The sequence below is a fragment of the Hydra viridissima genome, unplaced genomic scaffold (genome assembly GCF_058129835.1).
Source record: "Hydra viridissima isolate aposymbiotic clone 2 unplaced genomic scaffold, HvirCarnegie_v1 scaffold_9, whole genome shotgun sequence".
In the NCBI taxonomy this organism is placed as follows: domain Eukaryota; kingdom Metazoa; phylum Cnidaria; class Hydrozoa; order Anthoathecata; family Hydridae; genus Hydra; species Hydra viridissima.
Window position 1 is genome coordinate 1,609,327 of NW_028324308.1, and position 22,201 is coordinate 1,631,527.

At 29.1% G+C, this 22,201-nt stretch overlaps 2 protein-coding genes and 1 pseudogene across 3 annotated transcripts; 1 reads left to right on the plus strand and 2 right to left on the minus strand.

The window, feature by feature from the left end:
- Window positions 1–1,188: 1,188 nt before the first annotated feature.
- LOC149883537 (uncharacterized) lies at window positions 1,189–2,533 on the minus strand. The gene is made up of 5 exons (XM_090099268.1): window positions 2,362–2,533; window positions 2,022–2,078; window positions 1,777–1,924; window positions 1,515–1,645; window positions 1,189–1,382 (listed from the first exon to the last, which is right to left on the minus strand). The coding sequence occupies exons 1-5, from the start codon at window positions 2,515–2,517 to the stop codon at window positions 1,299–1,301; spliced, it is 576 nt and encodes a 191-aa protein (XP_089955394.1). The 5' UTR covers window positions 2,518–2,533; the 3' UTR covers window positions 1,189–1,298.
- Window positions 2,534–7,040: 4,507 nt separating this feature from the next.
- On the plus strand, window positions 7,041–13,313 carry LOC149883538 (lens fiber membrane intrinsic protein-like). The gene is made up of 3 exons (XM_090098330.1): window positions 7,041–7,320; window positions 7,397–7,546; window positions 12,531–13,313. The coding sequence occupies exons 1-3, from the start codon at window positions 7,080–7,082 to the stop codon at window positions 12,779–12,781; spliced, it is 642 nt and encodes a 213-aa protein (XP_089954456.1). The 5' UTR covers window positions 7,041–7,079; the 3' UTR covers window positions 12,782–13,313.
- Window positions 9,150–12,511, minus strand: LOC149883539 (uncharacterized; annotated as a pseudogene). Its single transcript, XR_016455810.1, has 3 exons — window positions 11,654–12,511; window positions 11,303–11,375; window positions 9,150–10,979 (listed from the first exon to the last, which is right to left on the minus strand). The product of XR_016455810.1 is annotated as an uncharacterized LOC149883539 (transcript).
- Window positions 13,314–22,201: the final 8,888 nt, after the last annotated feature.

The following is a 22,201-nucleotide window of genomic DNA, read 5'->3' on the forward strand; positions in this document are numbered from 1 at the left end:
TCTGGCATAAATCCATTTCAACCAGTTTGATAAAAGGATAAAGATTTTATTTTATTCCAGGTTACAAACAGATCCATTCCTATGGCACTCAATATCAATCCAGCTTCTGTAGAAATTAACAGATCAAGTTCTGTAACACTGAACATCAATCCAATTTCATTAGAAATAAAAAGAAATTGCGAAGTTAACGAAAATGCAAGAACTTCCTGGAAGTAGAAATATACGTCCTTACCCTACTGCAAAAGCTCGTTTAGAAACATGTTAAAGTGCAGGTAATACAAACCAATATGTTTGTGATTATTGTAATTTGACCAACAAATTGAGACGTCTAAAGTTGAATAATTATTTCAACTTATTTTATTTTCGTAGTCAGAAAAAAGCCTACTGTTTTTTTAAGCTCCCTTTTATCATCCTGATGATGAATAGATTTAAATCTATAAACACTTTCTTGCATATAAAAGTTTAAAAAAAAGTCCTTTGCCATAAGAAACAATAAAAACTCAAGGCCAACCTCAATATTATGGCTTTTCATGATTCATTCATTTTTTACAAGAATAACAATATGATCATTTAATATTGGAACACCAATGTACCTTAGCTGCTGTGCATAATTTAACAATTTATTCATTCCATAAAACGAATTACTGCTAATCTATTCAAAACAAGATCGATCCATTTAGGACAATCAACTGTACTGAATGGACCATTAAACAATTTGGCACGGGTCATATTTACCTCATTTTTTAACAATATTGCATTTACTCAAAGTTTTATAGCTTTCAAGAATAGTTAGATAAGAAATGAATCATGTATTCTGAAATAATAAATCCGCCATAGTTCTTCACAATGTAACTATTAATCGTGTTTATAAAAAAAGTCTAAGTTTGTGGTGCAGTTAGTACAACTCTTCCCTACTTTCATCGAAAAATGATTTTATTTAAAGTAAAAGCACCATGATTTGCAATTAATTCTGTAGCGCCTATGTATAAATTATTATGTTTTTTATAAAGACCTACACTCTAAGAATAGAGGAGGCAGCGAGAATTAATATGAAATTAGAAAGAAAAGCAAACAAAAAGACACAACATACTTTTTTTTAAATTTCTTATATGAAAAACATTGAAATAATATTTGTAAATAAAAAAATGCTTGTATTTTATTACAAGCAACAAATTGTCAGAAGCTTTATATACTTGCTTAAAGAATTCATACCACTTTTATTTCTGTAAATTTTCATTAGAACACTGCATTTTAAGTTTATAACTTTTTTTGATGGTTTCATTGAATATGTGTTCATCTCACAGGTATTGAGGTGGTGAGCAATAATGGTTTATCATCGTTGTATCAACTGGTGGACAAATAATCACTCCAGGTTGGATTTTCTAAGGTGTGAAAAAACTTGTTAACAATTAGAATCATAGTGTTGTTCAAACTCTAACTATTTAAAAAAATCGGTTTACTTATAAGAATAATCAGGAAAAAATGAAGCAGCTGGCTACATATTTTTAACTCACACTCGTGCAGCAGACTGTCACACAACCAACAATGGATGAAGAAAGGGTTACCAATGCGGCTAGTACCAGAAATACAATAAGAACATGTAGTAAAATGTAAACCGTTTTCATTTGATCACAGCTTTCAATACCTACGGCCGTAGTATAAAAAAATATTTACTTAAGAGTGAAACTTTTCTTCCGGCTGTCGGACGATTTGTCAGTTTGATACAATTTAGGGCGGCTTGTTTACTTCTGTCCGGGATAAAAATCAAAAACTTACCATGAATCTCGAGTAGATTACCATCAAAGAGGCAGTTTGATTCCCAAGGTTTGTGATTTCTCCACTGTAAAACCGCTATTGCAATTAAAATAGATCCCATCCCTTCAACTACAAATATGATCATGTTTAGGATCATAAATGCAATCATCTAAAGATATATTGTATAGCGCCTAAAATGAAAAATCGGAATCCTCATTTTAATAAAAAATAAAAGTGCAATGGCATATGTTTTACATGTAACTTACTAAGCATCGGTTCTTCGTTTTACCTGTTACGATTCCAAGAATTCCTGGAATTATCAGCTAAAAATCATAGTAAAATAAAAAGTTTTACACTTGAGGATCATATTAAGATCGTCTGATGTTACAAGATAGAAGTTTAGGTCTCAGCATGCAAATATTTGGGATAAGATGTTAACCAATCAGTATTCAAATACATAGATGCATAAAAGAAGAGCTTACTATTAGCACTTTCATGATCGAATATTTGTTTATAAAATAGTTTTCTTAAGACAAATTCGAAGTTATAGTATTTGTGCAACGTGAAATATTTTACATCAAAAAGTATTTAAACTATTTAACTTACAGCAAGACCTGCCCAATATGGAGCGAAGGGAACCTCCGAGGATGCTTTCCCAACAATCACAAAGGAACATATAGTTATAACTAGACCAAAAACCACTTCTAGAACACCAAATACTAACACAGCGATTGCGAGTTTTCTCTTTATCAAGTTCAACATTTTCAAAGTTTTATTTCTAAATGCCAAAAAAAGTAATCAAAATGCCAAGTTCCTATCTTTGTTGAACCTTTATAAAAATTTTTGTACCTGTATGGCAGTAAAATTTAAAGCCTTAAATAAAAGCATTGGTAAATGTTCTAACCGCAGCATAGCATCATTTTAACTTTTATAGCAACGATTTAACTTTATAAATTCTTTTTAATTTTTATATAAAAGTAATAAAGCGTAACAAAAGTAACCTGTAAAAAAATGCTGTTATAAAAATTTTTGTTAAAAACAGTATGTTAAGTCAACACTATTATAATTGTTGAGTTGATGTGAGCCTGCATTAAAGAATTTTCTCAGTTGAATAATTGGTGTATTTTTATAAGTTTGCTTTTCTTAAGTTAAGTAAATCTGATCACTTTATCCTGTATAAAAAAAAAAAAACTAATTAATTCTCATGGGATAATTAGTTCTCAGTAGTAATTAAAACCTCATCTTTCGTTGTCAATAAATTCCGTTTCTACAATGGGCCATTATACAATGGGCCATTATACAATGGGTCATTAACTATTGCGACTTTCCTAAAGAAAAAAAAAAACTTGAAAAACTTTAGAAATAATCCAGATACTTCGAGTCTCTTCTTTGAACTTTACAAATGTCCTTAAAAAACTGTATTTAACAATTTGATTAATTTTCTAAATGCATCTTTTATAACTCTTACGTATTTAAAAAAAATTTTTTAAACAGGGTTGTCGTAACTGGAAGGGTAGAGAGTCTTTCACACCCAAACACCCCTTTTGATTATTTTTAGCAACGTTAATTTGCCCTTTTTCATTTTTATATAAATGATAAATTCTATTCAGTTCCAAAAAATATGAAAACAATATTGTATTTGATAAATGAATTTAAAAACCGTTAATTTTTTTTTAAATAATCGTTTTTTTCCAGTTTCATGATTTATGAATGCTAATGAACGACCAAAACCGAAATTTCAGCCGAAACCGAAAGTATCGAAATTTCGGTTTAGTAAAACCGTAACTAAAACCGAAACAGACTGAAACTTGAAAACCAAATTAATATAAAAAATAGCGTGAAATAACTATTTTATATATACAGTGTGTCCTATTACTCGCTACAAAAACATAATCTATGTAATCTATAAAAACATATACTTCTGGTTTGGTGTGAAACAAGTCCGCACTATTGTGCAAAAAAAATCACTTAATTCACCAAAAATTGTGCGCATGGATGGGTTTTTACAGAAAAATTATCATTCCATCACTTTTCATTGAAACCGTGACACTTAACGGTGACAGCTATCTGTATATGTTACAGCATCATGTGGTTCCATACTTGAAAGCCCAACGAAAGCGTGCATTAACACTATACCAACAAGATGTCACTCTGCAGCACATAAAGAGAAATGCACAACAGTTTATAATAGAGACCTTCACAGATGATCGTGTTATTAACTTTTTTTTTTTCAGCGCTTAACAAAATTTATCACTTTATCTACTTCAGCACACTTTTCCCGAAGTTTTTCCAATAATTATTACCGTACTTGTTTTTCATCTTTATTCATAATGTAAAATACCATCCCCACCCCCCAACCAAACCTTTAATGCTATTGCTAAACTTTAAAGTTTAGCAATAGCATTAAAATTTTGCATGGTTAAAAATTTTATTTTTTTGATTTTTAGCACAAAAATAGGTTTTAATAAGATGTGACTTTTTCAAAAAAAAAAAAAAAAAAATGGAACACTTGAAAAATGTTTACAAAGGTTCGAATAGATAAGAGACCTGGAAACGAGGTTTGTCATTTTCTTTTTAACGTGTAATGCAACCCTTAAATAATAGTTAAATCCGGTTTTTTTAAGAAATACCAATTCCGATTAGGATTTGCAAACCTGACGCGATAAACATTCGTCATTCAATATTCGTCAGTATGTGTATTGAAGAACAATTTACAGACGAGTTATTAATTTCGTTATTTTTTGTTTATATTTTTTAATAAACATAAAAATAAAACTTAAAACATTTTCAAATATCATAAATAGATAAAAAAGTTAATATAATCAAAGATTATTAAAAAATAGAATAGTTTTTTATTTTGTTTAAAAATATCTTTTAATGGCTGTGAAGTTCGGAACATTTGATAAATTTGCATTAATGAAAATCTGGGGCGGTAGTGTTTGAATGACGAAAACTCTTACTGGCTATGCTATTGTAAATTGGGTTCGATAGATCTTAGCTACTATAGTTGCTATAAAGATTGATGTTTATGTTAATGATTTTTCTCTTTGACATTTTTAGAAATGGAGTTGCACGTATTTAAAAAATGTACATCTATCATTTAAAGTATGTTCAAAGTTCAGTGAGTTTTCATACCATAAAAAATTGTATGTTAGTGCTTTTCCTAGATAATGATATATATACATGTATATACATATATGTATGTATATCTATATGTATGTATATGTATGTATGTATATGTATGTATGTATATGTATGTATATGTATATATATATATATATATATATATATATATATATATATATATATATATATATATATATATATATATATATATATATATATATATATATATATATATATATATATATATATATATGTATAAACTCTGTATCACTTAAAAAACCGTCAGTTTTATTTAATGATGTAGAGTTAACTTAGCTAGAAAAAACTAACTTGATAAAAATAGAACAGTTAATGTAATAGGTTTTAGAAAAGTTGTTAATTTTTTGCTTAGTAAAGTATTAGTAATTAAGTATAATGCATTTAAGTTATTTTAAGATTAAACTGCCAAACATGTCTTTTGGTGTAGTTTTAATAGCCAATTGCTAAAAGTTTTTTTTTGGTTGAGAAACCTTTTTAAAGTATTAATGTTAATTTATTTGATGATTAAAACTTAGTTGCTTAACTTTTAATGCCACATGAGAGCATCTGAGCTCTCTAAATAGAAAACATTTAAATGATTTAATGCTTAATAGGGGAATACTCAAAAAAGTTCAAAGCAAATGTCCAAAATAAACTAATTGTTGGTATAATCTAGTATTAGAACTGAAATCTTTCTGTTTTAAGTAATGTGGATATGTTTAGTTCATGCAATAACATAATATATACATACATTAGATTGATGACTTTTTCTCTCTTTTTTACTACATTCAAATGGCCATGGAATCATAAGATGAGGTACATGTAAAAAAGTTATAATTATTTAGTATCTTTGGTAAAAAAATCTTCCATAAACAAAATTTTCTAAAATACAATGGAGTTCACTTCATTTACTACATAAAACTTGTAGTTTTAGGCTATTTTTTAAACCATGACAGAAATTTAAAATAAGCAATAGCACTGCCACCAAAAAAAGTAATGCTCAGATAGGACTAATAATTTGATTCCTTTTAAAAAGTCTAAATTGAAACAAAGCAGACCTTATCCTGAGACAAACAAGTCATTAAATGAATTGGTCAGAATTTCAAAAGTAACTGTTGTTCTTGGAAGATTTCAAAACTTAACCTAATTATTGTTCTTGGAAAATTTCAATTCTTAAAAGAAAAAGCTGTAGTTAGATGTAAAATTATTGAAAGATAAAGTGATGATACACCAGAAGAAATTGCAAATTTTCAGACTCTTAAAGTGATGATGACAGTTCCCCATTAAAAATAAGTAATAAAGGAAGCCTACTGTTGTTGCTGTTTCACCGGTAAAAAAAAAGTGAATCTAAGCACACAATTAAGTTAAAAGTTGTGTCAACAGTTATAAAAAAATTTATTAGCATTACAACTTCAACTTAACTTGTCATTTACAAAGGAGAGAAGCAGACATAATAAAAGAAAATTTAAAAAATGGTTTGAAAGAAAATTTCTTGCCCATTTGCTTTGATGGTAAAAGAGTCGAAGGAAAAGAAATACAAATTGTAATTCTAAAAAACTGTAAAAAGATTTGGTATTTGTGGTTTGCTGAATGACTTTGATTTGTAAGATTTTATCAGAGTGATCCTTTGCAATACAATTGCAGTAAACATGGGATCCAAAGGTGGTGTTATACTTTTTCTGAATGTAAAAAAAATAAAACCTCATTTCAGTAAAACATGGCCATAAAGATTTTAAAATAGTCATTTTTCTAATGTACTTATGTGTGTTCTTGTAAAATTCTACATATGTAATGTAATAAATTACTAAGGATTTGCCCTAATTTCTTTATATAATTGTGTTTTTTAGACAGAATAAGTTTTAATAAGTTTAAATTGAAGTTTCTCATTTTTACAGACCCCTTAAATATCTTAAAGAACTTGATGGAAACCTTTTTTAATGAACTTGATAAAAGCTTTTCAAAACTCAAATTAGTGTTGTTTTTTTTTTTGTTTTTTTTATTTTTTTTTTATTTGTTTTTTTTTATTTGTTTTTTTTATTTGTTTTTTTTTTTTGTTTTTTGTTTTTGAATAAATTCGAAAAGCCCTGACAGTTACAATATAAAATTATTTAAAGAAACCCCCATCTTTACTTTTATTGAACTGAAGCTTATGATGCTGTTTAAATACTCTAGCAAAAAAAATGTTAAGAAATTGTTTAGCGGTATCAACTCTGGTGCTTGGGTTAATGGGATTCATATTCTTATGTGTGAGTTCTGGTACCACTCGATGGAAAGAAGATATAGATTTTTACAAAGGAACTAGAGCTTATCTTGGTTTATGGAGAGGATGTATCAGTGTTGAAGCTAAGGAGGAAATTGGCTATCCATCATATTATAATTGTGACAAAGATTATCTTCGTCCTTATTTGATCGAACCACCATGTAAGTAATTTTTTTTTTAAGAGATTAATTATCTTCTAAAATAATACAATAGTTTAAACCCTACTTTTTTTATTAGCCTGGTTTAATGCAGTTAGAGCCCTTATGGTATTGGGATGTATGGGTACTGGCTTCGGAATTTTTTTCTTTCTGCTGGCATTTATAACAGATAATGCCAAGAAAACTGGGAGCAAATACTGGCCTTCTGCACTAGTAATTTTTTTTGGAGGTAAAAGTTTAACGTTATATTTTATTTTTGCTGAAAGTTAATTTAAAAATAGTTTTTTTACTTTGGTCCATTAACCTTTATCATCTGAAAGTTGACATGATGTCATTACAGGTATACCTAGCCCAACGAAAGTTGACATGGCATCATTAAAAATATTGATGATAATTTGCTTACTATACTTATTTTTAAAAATTACAACATATTTTTGTGAAATTACAGCATTTTATAAGACTTAGTGTTGTTTTAAGTGGCAATTAGTGTTTTTTAGTAATTATGTATAAACAAGTTTAAATTTAATCCGTATGATAAAGGTTAATTATGTTTGCAAAAGTTAATCTACCAAGTGCTAAATATAACTTTTAGGATGCAATTTGTATTTAACAGTTTAACAAATGTGAAATTTTTTTTTATCTTTCTTTTAAGGCTTTAAGACTTTTTGTTGCAAAATAAAATTTAAGCAATTATTTAAAAATATCTTGTGAATAAAATTTACCTTAACATAAATACATGAAACTAGTAGTAAAGTAATGCTCATGTAACAACTTAAGTTTTTTTTTCTTATATTTTTTTATATATAGATATTTTGTTTGCTAAATTTTTATTTACTGCAGTATTGTTAATACTATAATTATAACATTACAATAATTATAATGATATTACTGTTAAAATCTCTTTTTAAACTAAAGCTCTATTTTCAAACTTTTTCAAGAACCTTGAAAAATGTTTTGCATATTGCAGGAGAGTGAATAAGTTTTAAAAATAAAATTTAAAATATCTGTTTTCTAAACTTGGATATCTGTTGATTTTTCTGACATTTAACTTGTAAATACTCATGATATTACTAATATTTTGAATGACTGAAAGTGTGATGTTTCTGTTATGCAGCAAGGGTTATGTTGCTGTGTTGCATATATTTTGAATGTTATGATGTATGCATATTAGGCCACTGCCTACTAGGTGTTTTTTTTTTAAATCATAAAGAGTCACCCTGGCATTTGTTTATTGCAATGTTAATAACACAAAACAATAAGATTTACTTTTTTAAAAGTTATTTTCACTTCGGGAAATTGGATTTAATAATCACACTTTTTAGCCATTTTGATATGTTTTAAAGCCTATTTTTTAGTGGTCTAAAAGCCCGGTTTACTACTTCTGGTGCCCGGGTGCAATAATAATTTTAGGAGCTCACAGATAAAAATATTATTTTATACTAACAGTCTTCTTAAATTTTTGCAGTTGGTTGAAAAAAAAGGTTTCAAAGATAAAAAACAGAAAAACTATCAAAAACTAAGATTAAACCAAATTTTTAATAATTACAATAATTTTATGTGTATTTTTAGTTATTTTGAATAGTTGTTAAATTAATTATAAAAAAAAAAGTTTTAATAGGAAGTTCATTAGCATTTGGGGGCCCCTAAATCGTGGAGACTGTGTCCATTTCAGCAACTGCCCCCCTCCCTAGAAAACCGCCCCTGGAAGTCGATGTAATTAGGACATAAATATCAATAGAACTATACTTAGATAATTGACTACAGTAAATATTTCATTCAGCAGTTAAAGAAACAAACAAATAAACAAAAAGTATAACTACCATACTAGACATTCATTTTATAAAATAGTCACACTTTTTAACGTTTCTTTTATTCTCTCTTCGACTTTGGGTTTTAGTCAAAATGAATTTGTGTCTCTTTTCATAACCATAAACCTGTTTAGATGTCTCTGAGGTTAATTTGACTGCTCTCTCCACAGATTGAGAATTGTTAGGCATTTCTATTACACAAAGTTTTAGGTTTGATTTAATAGCCTCTCTCAGAATTTCTGATGTTATGCAAAGAGTTGTTGGGGGCTCAACCTGAATATCATCAACAGAAACAAGATAATCCCAAGACTCAGCATCAAAATTTATTTTCATTATGGATTTTGACTTAAGCTTTGGTTTAAAAGTAGTGTCTTCTTTCAATGCTCTTATTTTAAGGATTTGGTTGAGGGCTTGATTTCTTATATTCAGATTTTCATCCAGCAGCATGCAGTACAGGAAATTTTCTTGCAAACAACAATATGAATTTCCTTGTAAGTTCTTAAAAACAATGCTCTGAATCCTGCTGTCTTGAAGCTTGACTAACTGAATGGTTTTATGCAGAAGTTGACAAGCATCTTTGTATTTTCCAGAGTGCTTAATAGCAAACCACATTACACAATAGACTTGGACAATATATTTAGTCATTACTAATAATTCAGGAGATGGTTTATCAGTCCTAACATAAACCATCATTATTCCTAAGGCTAGAGTTAGCCATCTAGCATGAAAAATTGGTCCAGGTTTTTTTGCAAGAAATTTTTTACATAAAACCTTTTAAGATACCCACACAGTACTCATAAAGCATTCGCTGGTCTGTACTAAGATTGCTTATAACCTCACTGCTAACAAACAACTCTATTTCCGAATATATGGGAACAAACTCAACCAATACCTGTTCATGAAGAGTTTGATGAGATGCAGCATCTCCAATAGGCCCCTTATAAGACTTAGGACCATTTGTGTTTCCATCTAATTCACATATGATGTGTCGCAGTGGAAGTTCAACTTGATGAAGCAAACATCCTAATAGGTGCAAACTTCTTTTAAGAATTTTTTCCAGTTTTACAACCAAACCGTTATCTGCACCTGTATTAGAAGTTGTGTTATCTACAATAACAGCGACTAAGCTCTGAACACTATTATATTCTGTTAAAACATCTGCAGTAGCATTTGCCATGGTAGCGCCAGTTCCATTAGGTATAACTACATGAGTCAAATAATTTTGTGCTGTTGGTCCATATTCTGCTGTAAATGTAAGATGATGTTCTTCTTTGGTTGAAGCAACAATAATAGGATCTTCATCAGTGTTATAACTGACAGAATGTACTAATGTAGACTTGTCAATTTTTCCATCAATTCCAATAACCTTTAATTCTTTAACATCAGATAAGTGTTTAGAACTTATGATAGTGCTGATTCGTTTTTTTCTCCAAAAACCTTTTTTTCAGTTATTATTTGTGATTTATTAAATTTTTTTACAATACCATAGTCTATTAATACAGCTGTTGCTAATGCAGCTGTTGCAGCATCGCTTATTTCAAATCGTATAGCAGCTTTTGCCAAATTTGTTAAATGAGTATAATTTTTTTCAACTGGCATGGTTATAGAAAAGTCTGGATCAGATTCAAACTTATTATTGTTATCAAATAACTCAGTATAATCAGATTGGGAATCACATTGAATTTCCACAGCAGGCAACTTAATACATCTTTTTATCTGCTTGTTAGTTTCTCTCTCTTGCTTCCTTTTTTCTCTGGCAGCTGTTATTTTATCTACTGTACCAATTTGAAATCTTCCTGTTATTCCAATTTTCAATTTTTGATCTTTTAAATATTCTCTATCCAATAGTGGTACCTAAAACAATTTTAAACTTTTTTAACAAGGTGTTTACTCAGTTCAATAACAAACATGTTAAACCAACTCTAGAATAGAATAAATATAATAAAATAGTTTTAAATATATTTTACAATATCCTAAACACTTAAGAAAATCACATAGGCTTTTTTTTTATTAATAATAAAACAAAATAAAGTATTTAGCTGACAAAATGGAAGAAAAGTACACTATTTTTTCACTCTGACGTGTATTTGATTGTTACTACCAGATTCAAAGCTCTCCAAATTACTACAGATTAAAGAGTTAAATAAAGTCTAATTTTTAAAATTAAAATTATTTACCTTTTTCCCACTTTCACAGAGACAAGCAAAGTGTGTTGTTTTGCAATTCAAAGGATTCTTACACTTAACAGATCTATGCATAAGAAAAATTGCATGCATTATAAAAATATTTAAAATCTATTAGAATAATTTTAATATTATTTTTATAAAAAAGTATTACAGAAAAACTGAAAACAAAAACATCTCATTAAAATTATAAAATTATGTAAAACTATCCAAGGCAATCTATTTAATTTAGCATTTAACTTACAAAAAATATCATATCAAGTTATAAACAATTATTTGTATAAAGTTTAGCACAAGCTAAAAAAAAGTATTGCGTATAAAAATGAAATTAACAATTTTTCTAACCTATTATTGCAAGCTGCTACTGGAAGTCCACAACCACAAGAAGACAAATCAAACAAATGCTCAAAGTTGTAATCAAGATATTCCTTGTTTTTGTTTGCATTTTTGCATTTTCCTTCAGCAGATAAAACTCTCTTAAGAAGTCTAGAAATTTTTTTGGCTACTGACTTCTCATGGATTAGAGGAAGCTTATGATTTACTCTACTCCAAAGACTGATCAACTCATTTGTAACTTTTGAAATTATCTCTGGAGAACTAATACTTGTAACTTCATACATATTTTTACAACTAAGATATGAATATTGAATCACTTGTCTGTAGGTTGGAAGATCGCTTATTGGAAGCTCTGATGGCAAACCAGCATATCTCTTGCTTTCATTACGAGTTCTTAGGTTTTTTATTATTTTAGGCATTTCCCTTCAAGTGTGTGTGTATATATATGTTATATATATACACACCCACATTTATTTAATACTACATTAGAAATAGTGTAAAATAATGACATAAATACTAAAAACAAAAATTCCAGCTTAAAGTGTTTTAATTATGACTTCGGAATTCTAAATATGAAACTATTTGTTTACCAAAATTGCTAGCGCCCCTCATCCCTAAAACAGATGAGTCAATATTTATTTGAACTCAAATCCCTAAATAGTCATTAATTTTTTTAAATTTATATTTATTGGAATTTTTTTATTTATAGCATAAAAACATTTTCCAGGGTGACTCTTATTAAATCTTAATCCTGGCAGTGGCCTAATGCATATATACAAATGTTTAATGTGCATATATTATCTATGTTATTATGTGTGTCTATATTACATATGTTTACATAATACATGCATTTATTTTTGAAAACAACAAGTTTTAATTTATTCAGGACTTTGCGCGTTGATTGGACTAAGCATTTTTACAGTCAATAAACAATACGGTGTTAAGTATATATATGGAGGTGGCCAGTTCTATGCCCAATATTGGGAATTAGTTCAACCTCTTGCTGTTGTGAATGGTGGTGAGTATAAAGTTGAGACATGGTTGCGTTGGTCCTACGGCATTGGCTGGGGCGGTGTTGGTTGGACATTTTTTGCTCTTCTCTGTGCTGTCTTTGCTGATTTCATTCCAAAACAATGATGAATAAACAAACATGTAATTGAGTGAGTTTTAAAATATTGAGTAATGCAGCTGAATTTCTGGCGTTTAAGAAGAATATTTGCTCTTTTGGATTTATAAACTGATAATTTATTGACAATTTGCCAGATAAATATTTCTTTGTAAATAACTTTTTTATTTTTAAATGTTCATAATGTAAGTAGGGGTTTTTTATTTCGTTTAGGTGTTTTGTATTTTCGATTTTGTGAACAAAATTTTTTTTGATACATTTTTAAAATATTTAATGTAAGGTTTTGGAGGGGTTGCTCGCATCGCACTGTTTTTATAATTAAATTTATAGTTTTTAGTGATTGAATTTTTTTTTTAGCACAATCTTTGTGATCGGCGATGATTTTATCATTTTTTGTACAAAATACTGCAATAAAAATTTAGCTACATAAAAAGTAATAATTTTTTGTAAGTATTTTTGAATGTAACACGTTTTTTTTACACTGATTTTAAAAGGAATATAGAATCAAAGTTTTACTCTTCATAACAATATATTAATATGAATTAATTCCAAGACGAATTTACTCTCATCGCAATCCCTCGGAAAAATCGGACCCCAAAGATAAGATCAATTGAAAAAGCAACAATCTTCCTCACAAAATTTGTATTTAATGTCAAGATCTTGCTACTTAAATATTACTTTATTGTTAAAGTTTCATTAAATTTTTCGTACTAAAGTATTAAGCATAATAAACCCAGTCCCTCAACCCAAACCCAAACCTCCACACACACCCCTTGTACCCATACCTCCTTAACCATAACAGTCTCATACAATTAACAAACAGATTAAAATTACTTTGTTAAAAACGGTTAATGTATTAAACCGTAAATATGTATGGACTGTCGTAAATGGTTGATCTTGAATTCGACATGCCATGATGCTCAAGACTAATGTAAAGAAAATGATTGTGAGGTAGCTTGAATAATCTTTTATTTCTTAGGTAAGCATTTCACTGCGACAGCTCGCGTTAATAAAATGAAAGTTTCTTTCCCTTCTTCAGCCCATAAAAATTTTATTTTGTGGTTAAAGATGGTGGAAACGGATATTCATAGATTATCTTTCATGTAAAATGCTATAGGCCTATAAATTATTTTCATGTTTATTAATTCTACTAAACAAAAAGCCAAACAAGCAGTACAATAAAAAGCCAAGCAAACAATAAAAGAACTGATTTTTTGATAAATTTATTGAAAGAGAACTAAAATCGTACAATGGCGCTCAACAAAAAGAGTTTTGGTCAATAATTTTAGATTCTCATCATTTCAAACTTGAACTGGATGTTATTTGAAAAAATCATGGAGCTTATTTTTAGTTTATTAACATTACAAAAGCATCATTCGGTTTCTACAACTTTTTGAAGTTTTTTTAAAACAGTTTTGGTTACCATTTGAGTTTTTAAATTAATCTCATTTGCAGACAATTGATATTGATGTGTCTTTATTAATCGCGGGAAATTCTGTGTTACCCATACCCAGTTTCCCTTCAATATGATTTATTTGTTTTTATTAGCTATATGATTAAAAACATTCATTATATTATTATACTTTTTAACTTTTTTGAGAGCTTTCATTTTTTCTTCTATCTTTTCTTTTCTGTGCCTCCTCTAACCTTTCTATTATACTTGCTCTTATATTGTAGTTGTTCTTCCATTTTTATTGAATTAAAAAGTGGAAGAATTTTTTTACTACCTCTTAATTAAGATTTTCACATATATTAAACATAAATTATCATAAATATATCAACAGGGTGCGAAACCAAAACCGAAAAGCTAAGGACTTCCGCAGGGTCTGCAACAACCGTTTTCCATAGACTTCTTCTTCCTTTTATTCTTCAGGCGTAGGTTAACAACCAATTACTGACTTTCAAGAGCGTTCAAGAAGAACTAAGTATCGGGGCGTCAGCTTTAAAACAGTTGTTCTTAAGAAAAGTTGACCAAGGTAATCAAGTAAACAATTTCAAAATAAGAATTTAACTTTCTGGAAATGAAGTATTGTAAATAATGCTGGACTTAAATATGACCAAGACCGCGTTCCTGCTTCAACAGTTGGCGTGTTTGTTTCAGATAAAGACAAACATTTCTGGCGATGTATGTTGATAAAGTCTTGCGTTCCAAATAAAAGTCTTTTAGATAATTTTCTTTTTTTTTCTTTTTTTCCAGTCATTCTTGTCAAAAAAATTAAACAAAATTAATATGGTGCTTGCCTTGTTCTCGAGAAGTCTCAGATTCATATCGCATGGAAATGAGATAATTGCAAAACAGGGCTATCTGTACCCATCATATCATGATATCAAGTCGGCAAAACATTTGTGTCCTTGAACATGACTTTTACTTATACTTTACTACCAACCTACCCCCCAGCAAAGTTTATATAATCATACGACACCAAAGATTTTTGCCAAATTCAAAAAACTATAAAATGTGAAATGATATTAAATGAGAGATCAATGTGAACTGGCAACTTCACGTTGCAAAGCAGGCTTTGATTGGTCAGAGTATATAAAAACGGACAATGCCGGGTGTTGTATCATATTGATTAAAGAAAGGAGTTTTTGTACCTAACTTGCCTTGTTCCCCCTGAGATTACAACTCATGTTGGAGAAATCAAATCTGTTTTTGGAGGTACCCAATCCTTAATCTACTTTAAATTGTTGGCATTTTAGATAAAAATTTAAAAAAGAATGCACTGCTGCATTACTTGCTCAAAAAGTTAAACAAGTTTCATCAAATGAAAGCAGCAGTTCCCGACTAGCAGTTCCCGCTTTTCTAAATAAAGATATATTTCCTTAAATTACTGGAATAAACAAAGATTTAATTACAAAATTACACATAACATATACTTATATTATATTACAAAATTTTTATGCTTTTAGCATTATATTCTTGCGCATGTGTTCGCTCTTTAACAAATTCACAAAACCAAAGTATTTCATATATTATTTCCCTATGGCCTATAGCTTTAATTTTTTTTATGTCATCTTAAGCTGAAAATATTAGAGCTCTATTAGATTTAACTGAATAAGTATCAGAATTAGTATCATATACAGTGGTGATCATAGAAATAGCATACGCCAAAATATTTTCTTTTAATTGGATTTTAAAGATTGTTTCTACGAATGTAATTTTAATGGTAGGGTAGGGGGGGGGCTAGTTGAGCATAGTGGCAAGTTTGGCAACTAAAATATCTCAAAAACTACGCATCAAATGACAAAACATCTAATTGATGAAAGATAGGTATATATAATGGTAATAGAATACGCATCAAATGGTCGTTGGATCGCGGTCAAGTAAGATGCACAGGCACTTTTTCGATTTAGGACCAAAAAAGAAAATAAAAATTTTTTTGCTATTTTTTTCTTAGATTCTTAAAAAAACATTTATCTGGCAACACTTAAGTGTTGATATTTTACCCATTTATTTGACTTTCGATTACACTTAGCAAAATTTCCCTAAGTATTATAGCTCTTATCATAACCTAACTTTTGTGTTACCTAGTCTAGTCGGGGTAAGTGGAGCAGGTTTGAAAATAGTTAATTAATAAAATTAGTTAGTAAAACGGCATTATCGGATACAGAGAAACAAAATTCGCTGGGTAAACATTTTATAGTCCATAAACACTTTTAAATTAATCAGTATTAATCATAATTAATCATTATTATTAATCATTATAACGCTTTTTTTTCTTAAGCAATTTTTAGCAGATAAAATTTTCTTTCTAATAGTGAAAAAATTATGTAAATCCGACGCATCGTTCAAGAGATTTATTAGATTTAGTAAAAATTGCTCAACTAGCTCCGCCCTACCCTATTTCTTATGCTAATTTACAAGTTGGAACTTGCATTATTGTTTTGACGTAATACTATATTGCAACAGTAAAAGCTTTGATTGTCAAATTTCGTTATGTGGATTTGCTTAATGAAATAGCACATGCTACTGGAAAAATCCCATTTATTACTAAAAATTGGAGTTTTTCGATAAAGTTCTTAAGTGAGAACTGGAACAAGGTATTGTAAATTTAATTTGTAACGTACATTTAACTTTCTTGTAGTAACTGAACATGGGGCGAAACAAAAATTGCTCCATAGAAAAAAGAAAAACAATATTAAGCATGTTATCAAATGGGGTTAACATTTCAAAAAATTTCGAATCAGCACGGTTCGCGTCAACTAGGGTGTTCTAGAAAATTGGTTCAAAACTGTCATGAAAATATTGAAAAATACTATACCACTGATAATCAAATTCGAAAGCCACCACCATCAAAAACTTCAACCAATAGGATCGCCAAATTGTTAGGATGTCTAAAAAAGAACCTTTTTTTTAACTTCTTATGAAATAAAAACTAAAATTGAAGAGCAGTATGACGTAGCTGTGTCAGCCTCAACCATTTGTCGTTGTTTACAAGAAAGCAGCCTTCGAGGCTTGGAAGGTTTCTTGTAAAAAACTATAGAAAAGAAGAAAACCCTTGTTTCAAAACAAAATCAATTAAAACGATTTAAGGTTCGTAAAAATGTTCTTGAATAAAAATGTTTTCTATTGGAAAAACGTTTTATGGACTAATAAATCCAAGTTGAATCGCTTCCAGCCTGATGGGAAAGTAAATGTTAGGCGTCCTATGAAGCAAAAAAAACAACCCATTGTATACTCCAAAGACTGTGAAGCATGGTGGAAGTAATATTAAGGTTTGTGGAGCTGCGCCCTGGCATGGTATTTGTCCCCTGGTCAAAATTGATGGAAATTTGGATCAATATAAATACAAAGTTATATGAAAAAACGTAATTTAGCCAAAAAACCAAAAAACGTAATTTATGCTGATGAATAGATTTTAATAGACAACAACAGCCCAAAGCATTCTGCGAGATCTGTCAAATTTTGGCTTAAGGAAGATAAAATTAATGCTTTAGAATGGCCACCCCAAAGTCCCAATCTAAATCCGATCGAGAACTTATGGTACGATTTTGGGAAGCCTTTATTAAGTTAAAACAAACCTCTAATTTTAATGACTTTAGGGGAGAAATTCAAAATGTCTGGAATGCCACTACTGTCGAAAGATTTCAAAGGCTTGTTAGCAGTATGCCATCAAGATGTGCTGAAGTAATGAAGAATAAGAAATACTCAACAAGGTATGAATGTTAGTTTTAATATTTTGGTGTGGACTTTTATACAGCACTATTTTTATGTTTGATATGCTATTTCTATAATCACAACTTTTCGTTGTATTTTGTTTTCATTGTAAACATTTCAATAATAATAGTTATACTTCAGATAAAAATGATTTTTTCTCTTATGAATTACACCTAATAAATGGAAATTAATCAATATTATCAATTTTATCTCCATGATAAAGAAAGAAGTTATACGAATTCTAATAAAGAAAACGCTAGGTGTGCTATTTCTATGATCACCACTGATATATTACCCTTTTTTGTTTCAAGTGAATTTGAAATAGATATTTTGCAAGTTTTGTGCACTTGGTCTGCAAATTATCTACTCCAGCTTAAACTGTTTGTATTACATGGCACAGAGTCTTTACAAAGTCTTAATTCATGGACCAGCTATAATCGAAAGTATGGCTTTGCCAATAGATCTCAAAGTGAAGAAATAGAAAGTTCAGATCATCATTCGCGCAAAGTTTTCAGAATGAAGACAATTATTTTCTTATAAAGAGCCTATTATGCAGATCTGATTCTTTTCTCCACTTGTCTTCAACTTGAAAAGTTGTGTCTCCAACTTGAAAAGTTGTGTCTCCAACTTGAAAAGTTGTGTCTCCAACTTGAAAAGTTGTGTCTCCAACTTGAAAAGTTGTGTCTCCAACTTGAAAAACTGTTATCAAAAAAAACTTTTCTCCTTCTGGTTTCGTTGAACTTTTTATATGCAGACCCTGAGTTAAAACCAAATACCATTTCTTTGATATTATATTTATATTTTTTTACATGTATTTTAAGATTTGACAATAAATATGCAAAAAAAGTGTATGATACGAGTTTTTATACTTTGTTACTTCAAATAACGTCCAGCGAACCAGCGTTTTTAGTTTTAAATCAAATTACAAATTGAAGCAGTAGTTGATTTGCAAATCGAAATAAATCAGTAATTTACGGGCATTTAAATATCTATTTTGAAATATATATTTGTATATAATGTTTTTATTTTGTTGTAGGTGATCATCTCAAATTTGAATTGTTGATCTGATGTTCTTTTCTCTTCTTCGGTTCTATTTAAAGATTAAAAAAGATTTTTTCTCCACAGTTTCATTTGTTCAAGAAGAGGATGTTGGTTCATCGAGCTTCATCAGGATCACGATGAAAGTAACTTTTTTAAATCTTTCAGGTTTCCTTAAGTAAAAATCCACATGTTGCCTCTCTCTTCTAAATATAATGAAGTTGTATTAAAGAAGCCAAGGAAGGCCCTAAAAACAGAAAATATAAAAAATAGAGTGCGCTAATGACGTCACTTAGTTAACAACTTTTTGTGTGTTATTCAAATAAGACACGGAAATTTCGTAAAAGGAGATTAATTTTAATTGAAGAATTTTTTTTGCGTTTTTTGAAGATTTCTTTGCGTTTGTTGCTTGAAAATAAAAGATCATCAACTGCAGATTTTCAGCTGCTTCATCATCAAATTTACTGACCGTTTTTTTTTTTCCATGGATAGAAGAAAGTTTTATTTTAAGATTGTAATGCATGGAAAAACCAAACTTAACCTCACATTTTGGTTAGCAGAAAGGTTAGGAGCAGCTTTCAGTGCATTTGAAGTATGAAGAACTGCTCCTTAATAATTGCACTTGTGCTTCTGTTAGAGAAATTGGTGGACATTTCATACAGTTTTTTCTCTATGAGAAGTCTACCGATTCGTCAAACTCTTTTGTGTGCACTCAATTAATACAAATACTATAGAATCATAATTTCTTAAAACGCATTCCAGTAAGTTGACTATGCTGTTAAAGACCGTTTTAACATTCAGAACTCAAATTTTCCTTAAGCAATCTGACTTGCCTGTCCAAATGATGACGAGTAAAAATTTCCATTTATTTTATGGAATTTGTTTATAAATGAAACGAGAATCGATCATGAATAACTGATTTATATAAAGTTGAAGCTTATGATTACAACAGCCAACCTAATAGATTCCAAGGAGTGTAGCTGTGCAGGCAAAATGCTCGTAAAATGTTAAATCAAATTTTTGCCTCAAATTTTTTATAATCTCTGTAGTGGAAGTAGCTGTATGCGCTGAACAAATCATAAATAACACAAAAAAACTCTTCCGAGTCCATTTTTATGCTCATAAAATTAGAAGCCTCATTTGTTCAGAAAAACCAAAATATTAAAATGAGGTTTGTTAGGGTTTTTTTCTAAAAATCGACTTTTATTTCATTCGAATTTTATCAAAAATTATTCTATTGATTTAGTAGTTTATCCTGTATGATACTCTTTCGTACCAATAAAATGTCTTTAAAAAAAAAAGCGAAATGAAATGAAATGTTTAGAAATTGAATACTTAATAAGAAGGAATTTTAATGTTAATATTTTCTAAACATAAGGGAATAAAATTAAATGAAACAGAATTTTTTGAAAATCATGTAAAAATAGGTTTTTTTTTCGTACCAATAAAATGTCTTTTAACACTTTCCTGACGCGTGTCCCGCACCACGGTGCATAAAATCTGTTTCCAAATGACGTTGAACCGCCAGGCGGTTCATCAATAATTTTAAATTTTCCTGAACATCTATATGGGCTTGAGAAAACATTAAATATATATTTGAAATAGGAATAATTTCTTAAGTTGATACTTCAAACCGTTTGTCATTTGCATTCATAGATCGATCAAAAATTAATTTTGAAAAATGGCTAAAAAGCGAACAAGTTTTACGCGCAGTCATATAGATGTTTTTAACTCGCGAAAGGGTTAAAAAAAAAAAACACGCGCGGGAAGAAATTAAATGTTTTGAAGGTGAATATTTAACAAGAACGAATTTTGATGTAAATATTTTCTAAATGTAAAGAAGTAAAGTTGAATGAAACAGAGTTTTTTTGAAAATCACTTAAAATAGGTTTTGTGGAGCAAATATAAAATTTATGTTGATATATGTAAGAAAACAATAATTTAAAATATATTCATGTAAAGTCCAATAAATTTTTGTAAGTACTATAATGTCACTAATATACATAAAGTAAGTAATCTCCACCTACAATCAAATAAACATATTTTTTTAAACAAAAACTCCAACACAGATTGATGAAGCCAGGTCCAAAAGCAGTTTAAAATGGTCTTTTTTCTTCAATGATAAATCTAAGCATCAGTGTGATCTTTTTTTTAAATAGCCGTTTAAGTAGGAAATCTAAAAAACTTTGTGGTCGACGTTGAAGGTGATTTTATTTCTGAAAGTCATTGGTATTTTTGATTTATTTTTGTTGCTGCACAAGTCTGCTTTTCACTGTTAATATTCTTGCAAACAAATTGTCTTACAAATTTCTTAGCAATATATTTAAAAAAAAACAAAAGAACGATTAAAACAAAAAAAAAAAAAGTTCAAAAAATTGAATCATTTTTTCTAATCGAATCTCGAATCTCGAATCTCGATTCGTTTCGCTAGGCGCTACGATGCATTAATAGTTTTCTTTTAAAAGATATTAAAAATTTTCTTTTTTCACACCGAATACAACATTCAGATTTTAAGTTTGAATAATTTAATACTTTGAGAGTTCTTTTAAGAAATTTTGGTTTTTTAAAGCGAAAAGTATTTTTTTAAGCTATAAAAGCAAAAATTATTTGCTTTATAAATGTCCTGCTTTATAAATGTTTGCTTTATAAATGCTTTACAAAAGCAAAAATTATTTTCTTTTAAAATATAAAGCTTTAATATATATGTTCAGGGCCGTTGGAATTAGTTAGGGGGTATAGGAGGATGAAGGGTAGAGGAGGCATGTAACTTGTCCCCCCTCAGTTTTCATCAAGATTTATCACGAAAAATTAATTCAAAGCCTAATGATATCCGACCCATTTTCAGTGTTAAAATTCTGAGCTTCTAACATTCATTTTTTCCTGTTTGATATTTTAAAAACAATGTAGCTGCCGAACAGTGATTTAGACTAAATATCTCTCTTTTTTTTTTTTATCTATCCAATGCATTGGACTTGGTTATTTTAAAGTTGATATTTACACCATTACAATTGTAAAAAACAGTAAAATATTAGCCAAAATAGACGACAAGAAATCGCCACTAAAATTGTTTTTTTATTGTTTACTTTTAACGTTATATAATTTTAGAAATTGTTTTTGACAAAAATGGTTTGACACGTGACTGACGCTTCTGATTTTAAAAAGGCGGTTCTTAAATTGCGGTAACGTTGGAGATCTATTATACATTGATTTTTTGATTTTGGAAATGCATATTCAC